This window comes from Osmia lignaria, chromosome 7 (genome assembly GCF_051020975.1).
Source record: "Osmia lignaria lignaria isolate PbOS001 chromosome 7, iyOsmLign1, whole genome shotgun sequence".
NCBI lineage: Eukaryota > Metazoa > Arthropoda > Insecta > Hymenoptera > Megachilidae > Osmia > Osmia lignaria.
The window spans coordinates 4122087-4146902 of NC_135038.1; the positions used below are offsets into that span (position 1 = coordinate 4122087).

Genomic DNA, 24816 nt, shown 5'->3' on the forward strand with positions numbered 1-24816 from the left:
TTATTCGCTTTGACGGATTTACTCGGCGTAAATCGTGTTGCTTCACAATATTTGGACAGACGTTTGCATAAGTCCTCCAGAAGGGGGTCCTTCTACCCTGATCGCTGCGACCTCCGGCTTTTCCGGCAGTCATCGCCGGACTGCCGGTATTTATGCAAATATTAAACAAAGTATAATACTTTACACTTTTCAATATTTTGTAGAGAGAATTGAAAATTTTCCACGTCCCACCCCTTTAGAAATTCCTAGTACCTATTCACTGGCAAATAGCCTGGTATCAATGAAATAATAAAAATAGCCAGTAAAGTGTAAATTATCCCCGGAATTAATTACTTCCCTCAAGCTGTACAACCCCAAATAAGGGCAATAAAATACTACCTCTCCGACAATGGAGACCGTGGACACAAGCGTTTCGTAATTTTTACTAATACGCCCACTTAAAAGTGGAAAGTATTCAATTGAATTTTTACACCAAATTGAATGGTGTAATTTATTAAGTGAAAATCGTACGACGAGCAAGAGGGTCTAATATTTGGACAAGAATCGAGGTGGTATCTTTGTAGGGTGCCTTGGATAGGAACGTCCGGCTCGAGAGAAAGAGGGAGAGCAGAGGTGGGAAAAGATTTATTAGGGTGTCCAGGCTCATTTCACCGATTTTCGCGCAAAAGAGGCGCGCCAATTCAGCCCTTTTGGCGGAAACTCGAAAAGGACAGGTCGTAAAGCGTTCGCGTTGGCCGTGCACGAAATTCGAATCGATCTTGACGGAATCCCAACCCTTTGACTTTCTGGGTCAGCGTGTCGTTCACGGTGGCTTTGCTGCAAGATTTACAACGAAATTGCACCCCTGCTACCCCTTTCTCGTCCGGCACGCTGCTCCAGAAGAGGAGAACGGGTTTAACGAAGCTGGATTAAATTTCCGGATCTGTTGCTTTTATTTTTCATTCTGCCCCTCTTCTACCGCGACAGGCTAATTAACCATCTGATTGTACAGGCTGTTCCAGGTATCGTGGTCCAACAGAAAAAATACTTGCCGAGGTTCAGGAAGAACCGCGTGCTCCTTGATGGCGCGAAAAGAAGTCCTCCTCGAGTGGAGGAGCGTGGACGATCGCGCGGGTGGGGTGGACGGAACACGTGCGCGTGAAAATTTACGTCGTCGAGTAAGCGTGGCGTGGCTGGCTAGGTAGACCAGCAAAGAAGACCGAGATAGAGGGAAAACCGAGTTGCAACCGAAACGTACTCGCGTGGCTGACGAGGAGGGATGATGCAACGAACGGCGGACGAACAAAGATACGTAGAAAAAGGGTGAGAAAGATGGAGCGAAAACGAACGAGAGGAAGAGAAACGTAGAGAGGGTAGAGTGGGACAGACGCGTGACGATACGGTAAGGAAGAACGTAGGCACAAGCCAGCCTTGGCAAGCGAGAGGCAGCAGGCTAGCAGCCCCTTTCGCAAGGCACCCCCTAAGCCTGGTTAGGGGCGAAGGCGGCGAGCCGCGGAGGCCACAACACGACCGCCGTCCTCATTGGTCGACGCGCTTGCCCTGGGTGGGGCTCCGGAAAAATTGGAGGGGAGAAAAATCCCCTCTAAATAGCTGCGGCTGCGGCCGCGAAAAACTAGAATCCGCTCAGCCGGCATCGAGTGCGCGTCGATTCGATCCGCAAAAACTTTTTCTCCAGTCGTTTTGTTTTTTAGTATTCGAAACGGAACACGGGTCATCGGTGGCTTCGGAAGCCCGACGTTTCATCCGAGCAACCAGAGACTTTTCTTTTTTTATATTATTAGTGTTTTTAATTAGATGTAAGTGCGTTAAGGACAGTGAACTGAAAGACAGGGACGCATCAGTGATCGAACATTTATCAAAAGTGTTGTTCCAAGGATACGCGAACGTTTGTGCTATTCTTTGGATTATCGTTCTTGGACTTGATCGTTGCAATTCCGAGTAAAAAAGATCGCAACGCCCTGGAACGATGCATCTACCGGAAGGATCATTGGGAATGGACAACTTGAACGTGATCAGCGAGACTCTACAGTCCGGTGAGCTGGTGAGGACCGGAAGTCCCGCCATCCTCTGCAGCGCGTTACCATCGCACTGGAGGTCGAACAAGGCGCTTCCCGTGGCCTTCAAGGTCGTCGCCCTCGACGAGGTCAGCGACGGCACTCCGGTCACCATCCGAGCCGGGAACGACGAAAACTGTTGCGGCGAACTAAAGAACTGCTCGGCAGTGATGAAGAATCAAGTCGCCAAGTTCAACGATCTACGATTCGTTGGCCGCAGTGGTAGAGGTCAGTGTCCGATCAACCCCTACTTTTATTTACCATACCAAAATCAACAAACCGGATGATAATCGAGTGATTTTTGCCTGGTTACAGGAAAACTGTTCTCTCTGACCATCCAGATCAACACGATACCAGTCCAAGTGGCTACGTACACCAAGGCCATCAAGGTTACCGTCGACGGGCCGAGGGAACCAAGGTCCAAGTCGAGTAAGTTTATCGAAACGATCTTTCATTTTCTCTAAATTAACAAGCTCTTGACTTTAATCGTCAGAATCTCGAGATCTTCAAAGTCCCCTAGCTTTGAACACAAAGTATTCGAGTGGAATCTGAAAATCGCGTCGGTAAATGAGAGAAAATCGGTAGAATCCGCGTGACCAACGAGGAATCCACAAACGGGTGTCGGATCCTCTCGTAGGCGTTTAATAATCCGGTGTACCTCAAACCGCGAGCCGCGAGGCGGTCGCAGGACTCCTCTCAGTCGTTTCCACGTGCACGTGCATAAGGGTTGTTAGGTGTGCGCCCGCGCACACGCACTCCAACCCTCACACGTATACACAGAGAGAGGAGAGAGTTAGATGAGAAGGCGCGTAGGTGGATCAGTCTACGAAAGGTTTGGCATCGTTTCAAGCCACGATCGTCGTCCTTTAACGCGCTCGCTTATTTTCACGGGAAACGAGTCGCGCGATTGGTCTGGAGAACAGTAAAAAGTCCGTCTGTTTATTGGGCGGCATTCGGTCGGCCAAAAGAGCCGGACGAAAGCCGCGGGAGGTATAGAAGCATCAACATCGTCTGCAAAGGAGCCGCGTTTATGCGTTTGTTTATCGCGCCACATATGGCGGTAGCATGTGGCTCGCTACGAGGAGAACAAGCGTCGTCTGAACGCGGCGATTTTGTAAACATAGATCGCTAGCTCGCCTCCGGAGAGCGTCGTTAATCCGTCTTTTACGAGATGGATCCTGCCTTACTCCCCCGTCTTTTTTCTTTGCCCATCGCTACTCTTCAGCAGTTCGTTAGACGTACATCAGCTTAGCCGACGATAATTCAGTCTTGCACATTTTTCTTTTTTTTCCTTTTTTTTATTGGTCGAGATCGAGAAGCTGGCGAAATAGCGCTGAAAAGTTCGTCAAGGTTCCTCCACCGATGCCTGAGAAACCTTGATCGTACGATTTATTTATAGAGGAAATACACGAACCAGGCGCGTGTTCTACGATCTATTTTCAACGATGAAATGTTCGATCATGCTGACGGATATTGCTTTTTTTCTGTTACAGATTATCAGTACGGACACGGATTCCCTGGACTCAGATTGCTCAACCCGTGGGTGGACGTCGCGTACTTGGGTCACGCGTGGCATCTTCGTTATCCTGGTTTCGTCGAAGGTAAGTTGAACTTCCTTTGTTTCACGAAAGGGTTAAACAATAGCGTCCGAAATTTTCATGAATCGAACTCGGGGTAGAAACGCGTCCAACCGGGGGTGTCTTTCGATGATCAAAACAGTCTGGGAGAGTGCACCTAATCGTTTCCATCGAACAGCCCTTCGCCCTAGCTCGACTCGCAATCAATCAAAGGGCAACAATGCACGTGGCAAGCTAGGTCCGCGGCCAAAGAATCGGGATCGGTTGCCGTCGCCGTTCGAAACGACGTTGATTTCAGTTCGAAAAAAGCCCTCGAGAAGGAGAGGACACACGAGCTAGTCCGCGCGTTATCGATTTCGCCAGAGTCCGCGACGCCCGGCGATGATTCATACCCCGTGGCTGGACCGAGGGGTGAGCCCGAGCTCCCTTTTCCCACAACGGACCCCTTCGACCCCCATCCAACCATCCCTGCTACAGCTACGCAACAACAATACGACTTGGCTCCCCTTTCACCCACCAACTCTCTCCTCCTCCGCCTCCTTCGTCTCCTCTGTTTCGACGCAGCGTCTCGGAAATCGCCTAGTCAGATTGCAAGGCCCTATTCGGATGAGCGACAAGTGTGTTCCCGCTACGTTAACGGTGCAATAATTTAACCCTTCAGCATGTCAAGAAGCATAAATTTATCTTTCTCTACTATAATACTATAGCCTAACGTAGGATTCAGACATGGTAACCGAAGGGTTAACTGCTTCGTATAGTCCCTATCATTAAGCATTTGTGATAAATCATACCCTATCGATCTCACCTGTGTACAAAGCATGTACAGTATGATAATGGAGAAGATATACACTGATCATCGCGTTTGATTGATAACAAACGAAATCAGACTGCCGATATCGAACAGCTGATCAATATAATCCAGTGAAACTGTCGTACGTTGGAAGCAAGCATAATGGTATCATTTTTCTGTTTCTCTGTAGGATCTATACCAATGCCACCGACGGATTTGTTTCCACCGACCTTCCCTCCAACGGTTCTGCCGTCGTATCCGTTCGAGCCGGTGAAATACCCGACGGAATACGCGACTCTACCAGCGAAAACCAGCACGACCAGCAGCACGCCGGCGACCATACCTAACAGTCCATCGAGGACACCTCCAAAGAGTCCCAGCGAGTTTGGAAGCGAATCGAACGGCGACGAGGTCCGCAGCGCGTTCGTGCCCATCAGATTGAACACCCTGCCACCCACCACCTCGGTAATCACCGCTTCTTCCTCCTCGCCGGAGAGAATCGTGCCGAAAAAACCGACCGAGGGTACGAGGAACAAATTGAAGATGCCAGTGTCGCCCAACAGAAGTCCATCGCCTACCAAGATCTCCTCGCCGTTGCCAACGAAAGCAGTCTGGAGACCTTATTAGGAGGACGCGAAGTCGAGGACTCGGTGAAACGAGGATAGGATTCTCGATGGAAGGCTAGTGATTACTTAGACGTCGTCGGTGGATTTTATAGTCTCTTCGACGTTAAACGGAGGCTCTTACAAGAGAGATTTCTTTGCTCTCTACCGTGTCGCTTCTCCGGCAGGAATGAACGACAACGATACATCGTCCTCGGTTTTACGAGGATGCTAACCTTACGTGGCTCGATCGAAGGCGTTCGATCAATTAACCCGTGTGTATATTCGCGTATCATTAATTATTGTAAATATAGATGGATAGCTTGTATATATTCGTGTAGATAGTTCGTGGACAATAATGTAGAGGAGAAAGATATTATTATATGTAAATTTCGTTGTGTATAGAAAAGCGTGTGTATGCGTGAGCGAGTGTATGGAGCAAAGAGAGATTAAAAGACACAGAGATATTGATATTATTTATAAGCCAGAGGTCTAATTTAATGTATAAACACAGATGCTATTATATAGAGACGCAACGAGACGAATAAAAACGAAATCGATGCGAAAATTTAAATCCTGACTAACTTATTTTCTTCCTTCACCGAAAAGAAAAAAAAAAAAAGAAATCAGAAACTCTGGAAAGAGTTAACTGGTCCCCTATTCAAGCGACCCATTAACACGATTCTGTTTATCGCTCTCTCGGTCACAGGATTCAGTATAGGTGAAAAGGAACGAAGAGAGATTGGTCTTGCACGCGTTCGAAACGAAACGAAGAAGCAGAAAAGAGCGGAGCGAAGCGTGAAAGAGACTGAACCGCGTCGCTTCGTGCCGTTGCAAGGGGATGCCATATTTTTTTTGTCGCGATTTAAATCTGAATGGCCGTTCCGCCGTGGTCGTTCGAGGTTCCTGCGTGTGCACGTATGGGTTCCCATACGGCGAACACAAGGGTAGAGAATGGTTTATATCGAGGGGAGTGCGTGAGATCTGTATTAGTACCGATAGGCCAGCAGAACGACAGTGTTTCTCATTCTATTTATTGACTCGATCCTGCTACTAAAACTCTGATTTTATTTTACACCGCCATTTCGTATTCTATCAAAGTCGAAGGTATTTCAAAAAGTAATACTTTTTCTATCTAATACGGACGGCTTAAAAATTGAACAGTCCAAAAAATGACTCTGTGCTTTTCAACAATGTAATCTTTCGACGGCGAAAAAGTGGGTATTCGTTGTGAAATTCGGGGACAGTAGTGATTTTAGTTGTAAAACGCGACGAGAAATCCTTCAAATTCGACGTTCCCAGCGGATATCGTGTTACGATAGTCGAAGCCTCCATTGCCGCCACTATGTCACTGTGAAACATAACCTAGGACAAGGGAGTTCTCTCTTCTCTCTTTTATTTCTTTTTTTTTTTTTAAACCACCGGTTGTTTTCGTTTTCGTTCGATCGTTGCCGGATACGTTTGTCAAGCTAGTGCATGGAAGTCGAGGACAGTTAATCCCGGTGACACGGTATAACTCAATTCTCGCCCCATGGCAATATAATACTTGACGCGTGTCCCGAAGAAAACCATCGGAATTCCCGTGAAAAGCGAGCATCAGAGTTATCGGTTCTGATAACGAATGCCTCGGGAAAATAGAGTGAATATTAAAAAGCGACGATGGAGACAGCTGTTGTCTTTAGCGTTGATGAGCGACACATATTAAATTTCGAATAAATAAATATGAAAAGGAAGGGCTGATGGTCCAGTGATCTTTATAGAGATTTCATGGAATTGTAGATAAAGAGGGAAATGAGAACCGCGTTAACACCCCGTAGCCGTAGGGCTGTTCGTTGACGAGTAGACAACGGAACCAAGCAACCATGAAGGGTCGCCGCACGAACCGAGGCCAAACCGATCGGAGGCAATCCGTGAACACGAGCCAGCCGGTGCTAACTAATGTTTGCCCAAAGAATCGCGACGAATAATTGAGTCAGCCAACAGTGGAGAGGAGAGGAGAGGAGAGAAGAGGAAAAAATCAGCGCCCGAATCACTGCCGGAATAATCGACTTTTGTTGAACGGACTTCTCCGACTCGCGATTTTTCAGCCTCGAAACGGATGGATGATGTTTGACTCCCTTAATTCACGGATCCGTGAGCTCGGCTAACGAAGAATAATTTAATATATTCCGATTGAAAAATAGACGATCATGGTTTGAAAATTTCACCATGAAACAAAGGTAGGTACTTTAACAAAAAAATCAGTGAAAGGAAATGATTCTATCGGAGGAAATATCATCAAAGGCAATGAAAGAGTAAACAGGAGCGCGAAATGGGTAGAAGGGGAGAAAATATTCGAACGATCACGGCGTGTCGACACGTCAGAGAGAGGAATCCTCCTGCCGGTTGCAGGATCGTGAGGACAGAGCTCGAGGGTCCTAGAGTTAGGCAATCAGCGTTGATGAGGGGGCTCTCTCGCGGGGTGAAGGGCTTGGACAATTAGTAACCACCCTGCCCCCGTATCTTCCCGCACCTTCAGCCTCCGATTCAACCAGTGAAACTGCCTAACAACGCACCGACCGCAGCCACCACGCATGCGAAAGAGACTGTTCGACGCGAGTGAACATTTATGTCTGGATCACGCTTCATCTAAAGTGCTTTCCTCTTTATTACAGAAACAATGTCAGCTTTTGATAATTCTTCTAAAAATTCATTACATGGAAAGCCACGTTGTTTCACTGTCAAACGAAACAATGATCCTAATTACAGGATTGTCGAGCGGACTCGACGAACAAGGAATCCAAGGAACGATGAAACCAAAGCGATGGATAATCATTAAAAGCCCGTCACCGCGTCGAAAGGAACCATTGGTTCGTTTCAGAGGATCGTTTTAATCATTATTCGAACCGCTTGAAAACTACTCGGTGGACGGTGGTGTCCTGTGTACAGAATCAATCGAAGGGAGGGCTGCCGCTAATTGCCTCCATCTTCGGTATCCGCGAAACGTGTCGAGGATTACACGAGGTCCTCCTCCTCGAGGAGGATGGGTCTCTCTCCTCGAAGGAGACCGCGGGAATAATAAGCCTCCTGTCTTTGGAGGGTCTCGTTCTCGTTTCTTCGTCAGAGGATCTGAGGATCTGAGGAAAAGGCGCCAAGATGTTCAGGCACGGGGCGTCTTTCCAAGATAAGAACGAGCACCCAGCCGCGCGAGACCTTAGGAGACGCCTAACGAGCTGTTTTGCATAGCAATGCTTCGACCTCGTTATCGGTTATCGATCCGTCACGAACGAACGCGCTAGCTGACTAGTCGTGGATTAAAGAGTAGCTGCGCCCTGGCTAGGCTGCGTGTTCCACCCAGGAAACGAGTGCACGCGTGTTGCAAACATATTTCGAAGCGGAGCACCCATACACGTTTGTTTGACCGATTGCGAACGGGAGCCGGTGAAAAGGCGCATCGTTTCGCGGAAACCACCGATTTTCAGGCGGCCGCTGCTAAATCAGCAGGAACCGCTCTCGCTGTTACGGGGAACGCGACGATCGATGCCTGGCTAAACGCGAGGAGAACACTGAACGAACCGAACGTTTTTGCGTTACAGTTACATTTGCCTTGAGTCATTTCACAGAGCAATATTAAATGATTCTCGGTAAAAAGAAAACTCTAAATAATGATTCCACAGCATTCGCGTCCAATCAAGGGACACGAGGACGAGAAAAAAGGAAGGAAAATCATGGAGGGCGAAGACAAACGAGAGCAGCAGCAGCAGCAGCAGCAGCAGGACAAATCAACTTCATCGAGCTCACCAAGCGGAGTAACGAGCGTCTCTCGAGCGAGTACAAGTCACCGGACAGGCAGGCAGTGACGAGAAGTGGTTGGGGGTCAGGCGCGACTGCATTAACGGGGCCAGTGTCAGAAGATCAAACAAGATAATTAATCTCGTTAGTCCCGAATCAACCTGTGCTCTCTATTATCGGATTACCATACCGGTTGCCCGGCAATTTGTCAACGCGCCGCGTTCCTCTGCGATTTCCTCTGGCCGCGAGGACCAGTCGTGTTTTCGTCGGATTAACGGATCCCGCAAAGGGTGTCCCGCCCTTAGACATAGGCTACACGATTCCCGTTCACCAGCCCTGCCGCAATCGGCTCGAAAATATAGAAAATCGAATACAAGTGATTTAGGTGTAGCAACGCGTTTTCACCGAGCCTCGAGTATTAGAGAAATAGAGAAAAGCAATATAGGGTCGAGGTGTCGTAAAAGGTAATAAACCGCAAAAATTTGCCGCGGACCGCTTATAAAACCACACTCAGGCGGGTCCGTTCGAGGGACTAGGCCATGTTTGGGACTGTGTAAAGGTGGACGCGAGAGTCCCTTTCTCGCGGTCGTTTACGAGTACAATTTGATCATCGACTTTACGATAGGGTTCCCAAACGTTTCTAGTCCTGTTAAGTCGAGGAAACAGCAAGAAAACGGAAAATACTTGTATAAATAAGCAGGCTATAGCTAATATTCATGCCAGCCCGGTCTTACGGACGATTGGTTGAGGTAAAAGTTGCGGTCGTTGCATGGCGAAAGCCCGTATAAACTTTTATGATTTCGTTTTATAACGAGCCATTTCCATGCCTTTTCCTTCGACCCCCTTGTTTCTTTTTACCTCCCACGGACCCCTGACGACCGTGCGGGTCCGGCAAAAGACCTGAACCAATGACTGCCTAACCAATTTAAGGATTCCTTGCCAAGAATTCTAATTTAATTAGTGCCACTGCTCAGCGTACGGCTCGTAAGCCGTTCCTTCGTTCCATTTCTTTTTTCTTCCCTAACAATCCACCCCTGCTGTTTTACGCTTTTCCTAGTATTGAAATCTTTATACCGGTGCCTTACTGTCTTCGGGTCATTCTTAATCCTCTTTCATTTGCTAAATGCTGTTGTATTGTGAATAGGATAAAGGAATCTTTTGACCAACGGTGGTTTGATTTCATTTACCCTTTTGTTTGCCTGTTTTACGGTATTACTCTTTTACGAGGTGCCGTTAATTCTCCACGATTTAGAGCGTGAACGTTTCGCCGCTACGTGAAATATCTTTTTCTTACAATTTCGGGCTTGTTAATCGAGCGGTGGACACCGTTAGGCCGAGCAGGGGGCTGGAAACTCGATAAATCAATGGATCGAAGCGGTAGGTAAGTTTGATCCAGTTGACGTTGGCGAAGGCTTGAATTCTTTTCAAGAGCCGCCGACTGCCATCCAGAAGCAAAACGGAACTCATCAAGCCGAGAGGAAGTGGACACGTCGGAACAATTTCCTTACACCGTCTCTGCTTCGCTCTAGCACGGCACCCTTCCCTCACCCCTCGCGCTCTTCCTCTCGACCTTTCCGTTACCACCCTTTCCGCTACTGAAATTTTGACCCCCTCAGCGATTGACCAATTTGCCGAATCGATTCACGTCGAAATGAACCTACGTAATATCTCGAGGGCCGACATTCTCCCTTGCGCTTCTTCGCACCACCCCTATCTCCAGTTGACTGTGATTTTTTTTTTTTTTTTTTTTTTTTCTTAATTAGCTACCATTACGAGAAATCGACAAATTCTAAGAACAACGAAGAGAAGAAACAGTAAGAAACTGTTTGAAACATAAATAAATGTCCTAAGAAAATATTCAAGGGTCGTCGGAAATATCCTGCACGGAAATTCAAAGAAAGAAAAAAAAAGAAAAAATAAATTCCCAGCACAAAGAAATGAAGGATGGTTTCATTTTATTCATCCCTGTTAGCACTTCACCCTTTAATAACGTCGACCACGCGATCCTATCGATGCTGAAAGCAGCGCAAGAAGAAATCGCAAGCAAAAGAAAAATCGGCAAAGCTAATAGAGAGAGGGGTGGTTAGGGAGCGATGTGAAGAGAGAGAGAGACTTGCGTCTAGAAAGTACAAAAGCCAGCGACATTTTTAACGTCACGCGGAAGCAAGAGGGTACTTAGTAGCCCACCCCTCTCTGAGGCAGAACACACAACCCCGGCTACCCACCCTCTCTAGATATTACCCTTTGGAATAGCAGCAAAAATTATGGACAGCCGATAGGCCAGCAGCCGCTACAGGGGTGCGTCTCATCCATTTAGGTCCATCACACATGACTGGATGGGGTGAGACTTACCCTACAGAGGTTCTCACGTAGATTATAACCTCCTCACCCTACACCCACCGACCTACGGGCTCGAGAAAGCACGTACGAACGTGGATGCAGATTTTTCCCCAGATTTTCCTTCGACTCGACACCACGAAGATTTATAAATCATTTGTTTTAATGACCTGTTTCTAATTCTCACGAAAATCTACCGAGATCGAAGGGGGTGGTATTTCTCATCGAGGACAGATATATCGATTATTCCCGGTCCAGTGGTCCCCTTTCGTTCAATGTAGCACCACGTGTGCGTGTGTGTGTACAACACGCGAAATTTACGACAGCAAACATCCCTAATATCCCTTCTATTGGCTATAGAAAAGATTCCAAAGTTTCTATCGATCGTTCTTCTTGACCTGAACGATTATTTTATCATTAAAAAAAAAAACATTACATGCCCTGTAGATTAATTATGAAAATAAAAAGATAAAGAAAATCTTCTTCCATTAACATCATTTACTGTTCGCGAAAGCACGCGTCTAGTCGCTTACGCTCATAATACACAGACTGCTGTAAGTACGTGTACGGTGTACGTGTAAACTTGCACACTCTCACTGCACTCTCACCCTTCGTACAGCCGTATTACGGTCGTCCGGGGGTAAACCACCCTGGCCTCTAGGAGCTGAGAGCGGGAGCCCGCAGGGGTACGCCACGACAACCCCCGTAGCAACCCCTCAAAATCAACCGAACTCTACTCCCCGCGTGCTCCTTTCGGTCGCCCCCCTTTCCTCCTTCCTCTACCCTTCTAGAAACTCAGGATCCATTCTGTAGACGTTAATACCGCGAGAGGCATCCACCCGTGCCCTATTCTCGCTCGGAAACCTAAACCTACTCCGACCACGCTCCTGCTACCCTTCTAGTATAATGGGCTAATATGGACCTTCCGATCGAAGATCTAAAGATCACGAAGATTCGTAGCATTTATTTTCGTTGAAAGGAGCGATAGGAGTTATCGTGGAAAATATTTCCTAAATAAAGACACTTTGTTTCCTATTTCCCAGGAAAATTTCCCCATCATCGGAACGTTTCAATTTCAGTGAAAAAGAGAAAGAGAGGAAAGCATGGACTAAGCGGAAAGTTTCAAATTTTATTCAACGAGAAGAAACAAAAAGATAAAGGGAACAAGAGCGACACACACAGGACACTTGATCAAATTCGAAAGTAGCAATATAGGTGGTGTTGCAATATAACGTGTGCCGGGTTCGATCGGCTCTCCTTTAAGAAGAATGCAATCCAAGCGACAGGTCGGGTGATCCTAAAAGGGATTGCAAATATAGCGGCGGTGACAGAGAGCGCCCTTTGCATTCTCGATGCACCGTGGCAAGTTAAGACTGAAGTTTGAAACACAATCAGGGGCCCTATAAAGGGCATCCAGCAACGGGGCCAGCAATAATGCATGCGGCGTGCATTCTACCCCTCTGTGTAGATGGGGTTCTTTGTACTAAGGGCTGCGCCAGAGGCCAGAGGGTGGTTGGGATATACGGGGGAGAGCTAACACCATTATCTAATACTCCTGGGTGCCCATATGTGGTGCTCCAGCTACGAGCCACTGTACCATTCTCGAAAACCTCGGCTCCACGGTCATCCTGCCGATTGCCCAATCCTACGTGACTCTCACCCTATGCTTATTTCTTTTGTTATCCTCCACCCTACTACTTCTACCCTCCCCCTCTCGTTATTTACCCTACTCCCGCCCTAATTACGGATAACAAGCTGCAAAGCGGATTCTTTGTTACGTTAGACCGATGCGATGGTTCGCGAGATTACGTTGTCGGAAACGGATCTTAGAAAAAATCGCTATTCGCTGACGATCGTAAAGCGTTAATTACGATACACAAAAGCCATCGTTGCCTCGATTCGTAACCTTCGAGGAATTGTCATTGATCGAAAACAATAGACTATAAAATCGCACCGCAGGTATAAAAACTCGGGGATACCTACCCCTTGCTGCGCACCTTTCTTTTGTCTTTGCTCGATTAATGCAATTATAAGGAAAGGTAAATATTTGGACATTTTCGACCGTGCTTCGTTAACCCTTTCGCCGCTAACACCGACAGTAGTCCGTCGCATAGAAATCGCTTGTATCTATATATCCTAAAGTAATACACGCGTCGTTGCCGCTCGTACTATGAACCGATCCGAATTACAGGATTACCGTGGCGCGCAATTCGATCAATGGGATTCTCGCGTTAATTTCATTTTTCGCACGACTAATAAAACAATCGCGCGAGCAGCTAGGGCGTGGCACCGGTGGATGCAAGATGCAATTTTCTTTTTTCGATCCTCGATTTATCGTCGAGCGTCGCGGCGAGTCGCTCGGGGATTGCAGAAGCTCTGGTATTTTGCAGTAAAAAATTTGTAATTAAAAAAGAAACGAAACGAATTCTATTCACCCTCCTACATACTTCGACCTGTCTACATCTTGCGAAAGCAGATCTCTTTTTCCAAAAAAAGAAAAAAAGTTTGTTATCTGGTATTATCTCGTTCCATCAAGCGTAGGAAAAAGATTTGTGAGCACAGGATGCTTTCCTCGTTTTCAAAACTTTCCGAATTCGTCCGGTTTCCGGACCGTTGAGGAACAAATATGGGCAAGCGGGGGTGTGGTGTGCGACAGGGGCCAACCTGCGCTTCGTATCGATTCAAGATCGTTCGTCACGCCTTGGCAGTCGTATCGGTTAAACGATGCCCTCGAAACTTTGTGCACCGTGCGAAATCGCAACGTTTGCCCACGCGTGTCTAATTTCCTAGGTTGCACGCCGGCCAAAATTCCGCTCCGAAATACCTGAACCATAGACAGGCACGTTCCCTGCGCACGAAGAAGACGTCCAGGGAATCGGATTAAGGGATTTCCGGTTTCCAAATATCGCGATCTGTGTCAGATTTTTCACGGTAATCTGAAGCTCGTAAAAATCCTCAATGTAGTGGATCTTGAATTTTTAAGCTGTTTGTGAGAGTGGAAAAAGCATGAAAATCCCGACTTCACAGGTCGAAGGTCGCGAGGGGAAAGTTTTCGCGTAGCAGTCGCACGCCCTTCATCATTTTCGCCATCCTTAACTGCATCCTCCGTGTAAATTATCCATCTCGTTTGGTCGGTACTGGGTGAGCCTCGGTGTGGCCGGTGGTGGTCGAAGCAGCAGGCCACGCGCCATATAATTTCCAAGCAGCCGAATAAAGAGGTGCGCTCGCGCCGTAAAACTTTACAGGAGCTTTCTAACGCGGCTCATCCAAAGGGCCGGGCGTACGACTCGTCATAAATTTGCCGCCAGTCACCGTACTGTCCTAAACCATCCTCCCCGTTCGTCCAACAAAGACAGCATCGAAATTTTGCGCGCGTACAACAGAGAGACGAGGAATCGTAAAGTTTTCCCGAAAATTTTCACAAAGTACACACTGAGGCCACTCGACTCGTTGCCCTCTGTTTTCACCTTTACGATCTTACGGCAGAGAAAACTCTCTCTCTATCCCCTCTGCGAACAGTGAGCAGGTTTATAATACGACAGCCTCTTTCTATTTTTCATTTTCACTCTTCCAACACGTGCTTCCGCGTTCGTTTTCCTTGTCTCGTGCGAGCTGGTCGAGTTGAGCGCACGAAAATCTCAGTCAGGCATAAATATTCGCGTGAAAGGCAGACCCACTGACCTAAAATCTACGACTTTCCAAGCGTGGACCTTCTTCCTGTGTCACTGTTTCCGGTTTTTCTATCCGGAAGGATCGTAAAGGCGTACGAACGGCGACGAGTCGATTGCGTCGTGCTTCCAACTTTCGACGAGAAAGCATCCCCGTTTTTCCTTTAAGGGATGTTTACGAGGGTTCAAGGTGGGATGAAAATCTGATTCCGACGACCGGATTATCGAGACTCGTAAGAAGCAGACGTCTGTGGGGGATCGTTAAGCGTACGAGACTTATTTTCTGTGGTTTTATTTGCTCGAAGGGTGTGCTGCGCGGAGAAACGAGGGATGTTCATGATCGTTTTTATTTCCAAGCCTATGTTCTATAAGACTATTATACTTTTCTTCGCGACAGACAGAAGGAGAGGCTAGGAAAGTTCGAACTGGGGGGATCCACGCGACCCGTGGGATTCCGCACTTGGCGTGTCAGTGTTCCCTGAATGTCCCGGAAGAGACGTTCTCCCGTTCACTATCGGTCGCACCAGGACGCTACCATTATACGCATCCATGCTTTTGTCCTCGGAGACATCGTCTAACGTTACGAACGATTGTCGCTCGGATTCCCGGCGTCGCGTCTTCTATGAGGATCGAAGACGTCTCAATTACCTGATCCTACCTGCTTTTACCTGTCGATCCACCCACAACGATACGTGGGAGAATCCTCCGACGAACATTGTGTCGCCAGTCTACCGTGACCCTGTTCGAAAATTAGCACTTGCTGGTTCTACTTTTCAAAAACTACCTTTTTCTTCTAGCGAATCGAAAGATGAGTGTACGAAATCATTCTCCGCTGTTTGGTTAACTTTCTATGTTTATTGCTGTTTGTAGAAACGAATTGGAAAAGGTTGACGCGTCAACCGAGTCGAGGACGCTGTTAACTTGGGTCCAACTAACGGTCCGTCAATTGTCACTGGCATAATTGAGTTTGAAGAGTAATAAATAGAGGCATAAGCAGCGTCGCGTCATGGTCAAGGACGAGCACACCCTTCGTCCTGTGGGTCGCGTGGAAAGGTAACGACTTTCACGAGAAGATCATCGGACCCGCTCTCGTGCGCCTATCCCTTCCAACTTTCCACGGACACCGCTAAAGTTACATTGAAATTTTTTTCCTTGGGCTTTGCGATAAATTATCGCTAATTTCGAAATTGAACGAACCGTTCGATGGACCGAAACAAAAAACCACGAGCAATCTAAATCCAGGCAACGGCACGATACGAAGCAAACACGAAACGCTAGCGGGTTGAATCGACAGGTCCGCGAGTAAACGTGCTATCAAAATAAAAATCAGTACCGAGGTGCGCCGTACAAACAATCGTGTTTCACGCACACGTATAAAACGTGGACGCGATTTTTTTCCCACACCTGTAGGCTCATGAATGAGTTCGAGGCAGGCGAGTGGAAAAGCACGCGAATGAATGGAGAATGCGAAGCGTAGTCGAAGGCGTTTTCACGAGGATCCATCCACGCGGCTCCTGACTATTTGGTGACTCGACATAAATCACTGGGAAAATCTGCTTTATGCTCGCGAGCAGAGGGTAAACAGCAACTCGAACCCGCCTCTCCGCATTCGACTGGCCGACAATACGGCCGTGGACGCGCGTAACTGTTGGCCAGATCGCATAATAAACACGTTTTCGAACGAGAACTCAACGTCCTGGAAAAACGCAAAACTCTCGCCAAATAAAGCCGTATTCTACTGGGCTAGCTTTTGCTCGACAAAACGCGAGATAAATGAACGGGGGCCTGGCTTAGCCTGGCTTCACGCACCCTCGACCACCCTCTTGTTTCGCTTACTCGCGGTGCTGGACGCCACTCTTGGTTGAAAAAAAAACAAAAAAAAAAAAAAGAAAGAAAGAAAAACGAGGAAAAAGAGCAACGCGAAATCACCGTGTTCTACCTACTGTCTCTTCTGGGAAAACGAATATTCTTTCTCTGTTCGCGTGAGCTTTTCCTCTTCTCGTTTTCCAGCCAGAGCTACCGGCGAGGCGCGGCGCGTGCAGCGAGGAATTTTATTCGGTACGCGAGATGATACGAGGATGTAATGGGAAACGGAGACGCGAACTGCCCGCGGGAAAAATATCGTTGTTAAAGGGTTTGGTTTTGATAACGAACGCGAGCTCGAATTATTATTTGCCCCGATGGAAAGGTTTCCAGCTTCCTTTCTATTTTATCGTAAGTCTAACTCGGACCTGCCGTCTGATTTATCTAGAAAATTATGTCATCGATCACGTCGATCCATTCGTCTATTTTTCTCCGTATTTATCCTTCATGGAAAAGCTGTGACTGTGCCAGTTTCTGAAATCGCAATGCGTATCTACAAACACCCCCGTCTAACTAACGCGTTTCAAATGCTTGCATTTGCACGTGCATCGACTAGCGCGTTAATCTTTTCCCCCGTGGATCGGTGAAGAGAAGGTTGAAGGGGCGTGTCGCGTTTGATTACACAGAAGTCGACAGCTTTCATGGGAAAGGAAGCGGAACCGAGATCTCGTGCGAGAGAGTTCGAAACTTTGTTCGGCGTGGAAAGCGTGTTCTTCGAGCGGCAAGAAGAGGAACCCGCTTGAACGCGAGGAAAAATGAGGCCGACCGAGCCTAAAAACCCGAACAAATTGCTGAAAGATTCGGCTGAATGTGACCGAACCATCGGGGGCTGACCTGCTGACCATTGTTGGCTAAATTGTTGCGTAAGAGAAGCCCGTTCTGGGCGGAATATTGAAACGTTCAAGAAGCAAAGATTTCCCTTGAAATTTCTTCAAATAAATGATGTTATAAAAGTTTTGTTTGATTACAAACTCTAAATGTTGATCGTTTCCCGTTGTTTAAATAATTTACAATAGCTCGGAGCGATAAAATAATGAAAACAAAAGGAATTCGAAGGTGTCGTAAAACGTTGCTTCGGTCGGAAGGTATTGGTTTGCTAGCGTCAGTTTCGTTGTTCCAAAGTAAACAGGGATTTCGTTTGTTGAAAAAGTAACACTTCTTCGCAACAAGTTATTTTCGTGTTAAACTTCATCCACCAGCGGAATACCGCACTGGTGCCGCAGCCTGGGCTATTCTGGTTTCCATATTTTTAGACGAACACACCAGCACACGCTTGTGTCATCGCTGGTTAACTCGAGGTAAGCGTAAATTTCCAACGCTTCCTACATCTAATGTCTGAATACTTGGTTGCTTCGCGACACGAAAAAAGAAAAAAGAATGTAATTTTTTGGTTGAAATTTAATTAAACCGCAAACAACACGCGCTGTACGCTTCGAAATCCTCTGAGAAGCAACTATTTTAGGTCCTATTTCGAAAGAACCTAAAACCTCAGCGTGGTTTTCGAAACCGAGAGAGAAGGAAGAACACGAAAGCCGGAAGAAAGAGTCTGTGTCGGAAGCTGAGCCGAGACGAAACCTCAGAGTCTGCGCGAGTAAACCTCGTGCTTGCCAAACGGTGGGTCGACACTTAAAAATACAAATTCGACGAACAAAGGGAGAAGCGTTATCGGCACTGTGGGATATCGGTTCCTGCCAGTCGGCATCCCTAAAGCGGGAGAGGAAAAAAAAAAAGGGGACGAGTCGTTGCAGAAGGAGACACTTTCGAGAAGCGTCGGCTCATTATAGCTGCCAACCCCCTGCAGCTCGACCTCGACACTCGCAGGGGGTCGTTCTGGAATTTGTCTCCTCGGATATTTCTCCGATTCAACTTCTTTCGACCAAAAATTACGGTCTCCCCCTCGAGGACGACGATTTTAAATGATCCTCAACGATGTCACGGAGATTCGTCACGTTATTGAACGATTATTTCATTGGTTCGTTGAAATGTATTTCAGAGAAACTCGTGAAATAATAACTAATAAATTACGTGGCAAGAAAATGAATGCTATTTTCTCTGTTTGCAATGTTAGAGTTGAAAATCAATGGTTTTGACAAGAAAATTTCCATAAAATACCAGTGAAAAGGGCAGGTTGGATAGAAAATTTGGCTAATACCGAGTGAAAAGGCCTGATCGTTACCAAATTCTGGACCATCAGTCATCCGCAACAGAGACATTTCTCGAGGCGACCGGGAGGTTGGCTTTTGCGGGTGTTTATGGAGCCAACAGTACGCCCCTACAGTTCCCTCTCTTCACCCATCCTCCGAAACCTCAATTGTATTCTCTTAGGATTTTCGTCCTTACTGACCGTGTGCCTTTGACAGGACCGCGGCAGCTGTTACCACTTTCCAAAAAGATTTTCAATCTTACGAGGCAGTCGAACGTAAAATCAAAGTAAAAATCTCAACACCTAAATGTTCACCATCATTCCCCATAGAAGAGAAAATGTGTAAATTCTCTAACATCTGAAGAAGATCGTCCGAAGAAACGATCAGAATAAAGTGAAAAAGGGAGATAGGAATAAAAAATGAATCGTCTACGAGCAAAAGACCCGAAACATCGTTCCATCCATATATTTACTCGTTTATACCACGCTTCCTTTATCTCGTTCGGTGCTTGCACGGTCATCGTCGCAAATTTCGCCCATTTATCCGTCCCGTTCCATGACAATAAGAGGAAGCGACGAAGTGGAGGCAGGAGTCGCGCGACCGTGCACAAGAGAGAGTTTCCCCAATTTCGAGGCTAACAGAGCGGATTCGTTCCGGCTGTAATGCGTTTATGGCAGCGTGTCCGGCAGTCCCGCGCCCGTCACGCTTCCTTCCCAACTTATAGACCCGCTGGACGTGCTAAGGAGACCTAAAGACTCTGTTTTGTGCGACAGCAACCCCCCACGGAAGGGACAGACTCCGCTTCGACCTAGCCATCCTCCACGTTCCCTCGATCATCGTCATTCGCTTTCTCGCAACATTTACGATTAGTTAGACTCCAGTTTTCTCTTTTTTTCTTTCATTTCGTCGCGAATCAAATGATCGAACGAAATCGTAAAATGAGGATCGTTAACGCGACGAGAGAACGATACGATTGAATAGTTAGGGGTTAAAAAGCGAATCGACTTTCGAAATCGTCATCGAGGAGAAGCGATAGAATAGAGAATAGGCGGATACGCGAGCAAAGTAAGTTTGCCGGGTCGAAGGATCGAAAAGGAGGATAAAGCGGAGTCGACGGTGGCCCGGCCGCGTATAACCACGGATTGCCGGGGGTTCTTTATGGGCAATCTATGGTGATGGAGATGATAGGCAAGCAGATATACGTAAACCTGATTCTGGAGGATCTTCCGCGACCCTATACTCGCTTCGAGTACGCGGCTGGAAGCGTCGGGAGAACCGCCTCGATTCCCCAATAGTTTAACTTACGGCCGGATTTACTGGCGGAGATAGGAGTACCCTCGCGTATTGGCTGATAGACCCGCGACACCTACCCTCTCACGATTTCTCAGCGATCCTCAAACTTGCCAAAGAATTTTTCCTTCGTCCCTTCTGACAACAGCGATTTTCAATCTTTCTAATCAGAGCGAAAATTACTCTCAATCTAACGTCTTGAAATTTCACCAACGAAACGTCCGAGCACTTTCCGAGCACACGCGAAAGCCTTGAAATCCTGCGACTGGACCATCCAGCAGCAATTAAATTACAGAGCATTGTATGGAATGGAAATGGATCGGTGGCTTACAGCGTGGAAAGAGAGCGAGAGTGGAAAACGGTATGCCGAGCGTGTCCAGGATAACCGTCGTATGCAACGAACAGGAAGCACTTGGATGGTGCAGGAAGCACCCCTGCTTCAGCGACACCGTCGAAAGAGAATAGAAGAGGGAGCGGATAGAAGAGAGTAAAGCGTGGGTAGCGTGTAAAAAAAAAAAGAAAAAAAGAAAAAAAGAAAGGAAGAAAGAGAGAGGAGGAAAGGAAGCAAGCATCTCGTTCGGTCGGGGAGGAAAGAGAGACAGGGAAAGAGCAAAGAGAACGAAGGGATGGAGAGTTTGGTCTCATCTTGCCTCCACAAAGCGGCGCCGCATCAGATAGCATTTGTTTTAAATATATGGATCGAAGGGTGTGGGCGGTCGCACGCGGCTGCTAGGGATACCACGAGGAAAAAGAGAAAGGGCGAACAAACGGTCCGGGATACAATACAGCCCTCTACCCCCTTCTTGTGTATCCTACGCGAAAATCGGCCCACACTTTTATCGTGAAAGGGAGATGGAGATAGAAAGAGAAAAGAAACGAGCCCGTTATACGACACAACTCGTTTCCTCGGTATTCCCTAGTTTCAGGAGCCAATACTCCTCCAACTCCCCTCTGGATACGTCGAACCACTCTCTGCTCTCCCGGTATCCCAATCCTCTTCCTCCTCTAACCTCCTGCGGCCAGATATCGGCTTCCCAATAAGCTAACCGACTGCTCCACGCCGGTTACCAGCGGTATCCGTGTCCTGGTTTCCTTCCAGAATCGCTTCGAAACCTTTTCGCCATCCTTCCTCATCCCGACAGATCAGCTTTTTTTCAGAGAAACGTTTCATTGATACAACATTGAATTCACGCGCGACGAGTGAAGGAGAACGCATCGGTGTCAGAAATTAAACGGCAACACCCTCTGCGAGGGTAAACGCGACGATTTGTAGCCCATTTTTCTTCTCCCTTCAACCCCGAAACCAAGATGAATTTCGTAAGTTTCCTCGGAAGCTGTAAAAGTCCAAGGGACTCGCAACTACTTATGGCTCACAATGGGTCCAACAATGGACCCTGTTTCACACCGAGATCCGGCCACCTCCCGCGTCTGTCCAGGGGTCTTCCGGCGTCCCCCGTAAACGCATCACGGATGTCGCGAGAATATTACCAGAATACTCTATCGATATAGAATCGTTCCGATGAAATCTCTGATAACCTTCGTTCTGTTAAAATTCTTTTTATCAGAAAAAAAATTACATTTCGTTAAAAGCAGCGCCTCGAGATTCCCAATTAATTTTCCGTCGAACGCGACTTAGCCAGAAGAATCACGTTGCGAGTAGAACATCGCGTTCCGATATATTCCACCCCCTCTCGATTCCGATATTCCCAGCCGCGACTTTCCGGATCCCGACTGCACAAATCCATCCCCCTATACCCGATCTATCATCAGCAAGAAGTTCGTTTCAGCGAAAAAGTTCCAGCTTAATTTGCCGGCTGTGAAAAAATTCCCCGGCACAGATTTCGCGCGAGAGAGCATTCCTTCGTCGCCGATCGGTGTCCAGCTGACAAAGAACGAGCCGCGATCATCGTACGGGAGCGTATGAAAGAAAGAGACGGAAATAGGAGGGAGGAAAAACGAGATAAAGAGAGATAGAGGGAGGAGGAGCGAGTAAAACGAGAAAGAAGAGGCACTTGTAGGGGGTCAGAGGTCGCTCGAATTTCACACGTGGATTAACTCTCCGTCGAGTGGAGTGTACTCCACCTCCTCGTTCAACTTCCTCTCTCGTTCCTTGCTCGTGTACGCTCGTTGCTACACGAATTCCGAGATCCACCCTGTGCAGCCGCTAATGAACGTCCGCGCGGCCTGCGACATAACCCTCCGACCATCCCTTCCGCCAGGCACCCGAACCCCTCTCGATATATACGATATATATATATATATATATATATACCTAGACCGGAGTGCATGACAACGACCACCTGAACGATCAAGTCCAGGATGCCCGTAGGAGAGAGAGGTGGTGAACGGAGCCGATATACTCGCGCTGCTGATCGTATTAAATCTCCTTCGACCTGAGCTTTTCGTTCCTCGTACAACCCCCTCCCTTCCTATCCATCGATCTCGTAATTCAAGCTGACTTCAAATAAAACCGTCAGTCAAGTATTACCACCATCGTCAACCCCCTTTTTGTAGCGAGCGTCGAAGAAGATCGACGGGGACACAGGGTGGTCCTAGCAAGCTGGAAAACACCTGTGCTATCGCTCGATATTTCTATCCCGTTCGTACACAATTTTTCGAATTGCCAGAATTTTTCAACATTTTTCGGCTGTAATAATTTTCACTCAAAATTTACACAAGGTACCGGTATCGTTTCATCGAATATCTCGCGAATAAAAGCTACCATCTTGCTGAACGCGTGTTTCAAATAAAATCGAACCGAATCGTAAAACTCGTTCTACCAAACAGTTAAACGATGTAAATCAACGGGGAAACAATGGCTGTTAAAGTTTCCACGAAGCCTGACGTATATCCTAGTCGGACCATGGATGCCACAACTTTTATGGTATTACGACATTGTATCGAGGGGGCAATCGTGTCGTTGTAACGTCACAACGGAGACATTATCGGTCGAACGAAATGCAAATAGAATGGCGAATTGCTCGTTTACAGTTTAAGAGAGGATGGGTTAGAGTAGCGCTTAAAGAAGAAGCGTTCCCGATTCTGGGAAGGGTTTCTATTCAAGGCTCGTTGTTACCTTTAACAGCAATCCAACGAGGGAACACCGCACGGTAGTCTACTTTCTGACCAGTTAGAGCTGCGAATATCGGTCGCATCGTAAAATCGAAATCTCCCAAGAATATAAAAGCTCGCTCGAGACTATTGCAGTGCGAAAGCGAAAAATTCGTTTAGAGATAAAATTCGTATAAATTGCTAGTAGAAAAATGAAAAATTTCGCTAAGAATTTTGCTATGAATCGATATTTGAAAGGGAAGGGTGTACGGTTGCATTTTTATTGCATCGAGTTTTGAAAGGAACGAGTCGGAAAGGGCGTTAGAAAGTAAAGTACAGTATTGAGGGATGAAAATCGGAAGAATGGTGCGAGGAAATCGTGAAGGCGTGCGAGTCAGGGCTAATAATAGACCAATAAAGAGTTATTTCGTTAATTGAAGGGAGCTGACCCCGAGACAACCCTTGCCTACTCTACCCCGAAAACGGTATTCAACCCCAAGAAAAGCATTGGTCCCTGTAAATTATCCAGTTTCGCGGCCCCGAACCAGTTAGACTCGCTCGTGGGGGTCCACTGTTAAAGGAGCACGCATAACGGGTTCGCGAAAATTTACGATTTTACTGACTGTTTGGGTTACCCATGGCGTGCAACTCGTTCAACCACTCGTCCTTCCTTTTCACCCCTTTCAACGAAAGTCCGAGTTTCTTCGACGAAATTACTACTCGAGAACCGTTCTTTGACTCGACGATTATTTTCAGACGAATTACTATCTACCTCGAAATACAAAAGAAAAAAAAAAGAAGTTGGTGTTCTTGGGCTCGCTAGTAGCCAAAAATATCGACAAGATTTTTCTGCAAAAATCTCGAGCAAGATTTACAGTCTCCATCCGGAGAATGTTTTTCAATAGGCGAAAAAAACAACGGTTTTTCTACGTGACCGTTCGAAGAGGAAATTTTTACCGTTTCTTTTGTAAAAATTTAGAGGAAAAAACGGGTTGTCTACACGTTTTACGATAACGTAACGGTGCTTTATGAATTTATGCCAAGTCGAGACCCGGACTAACCCCTTACCATCCGCGTTTTTGACTTTCAAGGGTTGTAAGACTGTTGCGGGCTTGTCGCGTATTTTTTTTTCCTTTTTTACAACCACCTTCGACAGGGATTTTGCCATTCTCTCTTCGCCTAGGGTTAAATTAACTTTATTACGGACCGAAAGGCTTAGCGGTGGAAAAGTCAACTGGATGGAACTTCTAACCCGTCACTCTTTTTCGCCTTTAGATGTTTTATGATTTTTCGGGAAAGGGTCGAGGTACCGTTTTTTCTCCTCTTTTTCGCTGCGCTGCATGTGGGTCACTATGCACGGCCCGTTACACCAACTTCTACATTTTTACCGTTTTTTTCCTCCCCGTTCACCCTTCATTCCGGACATCCAGGTACATCGGCTATTTTACCCTATCGTTTTAGGGTTATGGACGATCGATCTACCCCTTGCAAATCATTCGACACCGAGGGACACTCTTTTTACTCGCATATTTTTACCAGCGTTTTGTTGTGTCGCTTAAACCAATTTATATCTTTATGGTTTAACGCTTCTTAACGCGATAACATAATATTCTAAGAGATTATCTAGCATATTCAATTAAAACGCTAAGTAAATTATAATACAAAATTA

At 46.9% G+C, this 24816-nt stretch overlaps 2 protein-coding genes across 5 annotated transcripts in view; one reads left to right on the top strand and one right to left on the bottom strand.

Annotated features, from left to right (window-relative positions):
- LOC117609420 (uncharacterized) overlaps positions 1-24816 on the bottom strand; it is a 76258-nt gene that overhangs the window by 38736 nt on the left and 12706 nt on the right. The window lies entirely within an intron of this gene.
- Positions 1588-5581, top strand: LOC117609424 (uncharacterized). Its single transcript, XM_034335744.2, has 4 exons — positions 1588-2282; positions 2370-2483; positions 3548-3655; positions 4612-5581. Exons 1-4 carry the CDS (start codon positions 1967-1969, stop codon positions 5046-5048), a joined length of 975 nt encoding a protein of 324 aa, XP_034191635.1. The 5' UTR covers positions 1588-1966; the 3' UTR covers positions 5049-5581.

Excerpts from the sequence above, each read along its gene's own strand:
- LOC117609424 (XM_034335744.2), top strand. The coding sequence starts at position 1,967 with ATGCATCTACCGGAAGGATCATTGGGAATGGACAACTTGAACGTGATC. Across the intron at positions 2,283-2,369 it reads CGTTGGCCGCAGTGGTAGAG|GAAAACTGTTCTCTCTGACC; the intron begins GTCAGTGTCCGA and ends GCCTGGTTACAG. Across the intron at positions 2,484-3,547 it reads GGAACCAAGGTCCAAGTCGA|ATTATCAGTACGGACACGGA; the intron begins GTAAGTTTATCG and ends TTTCTGTTACAG.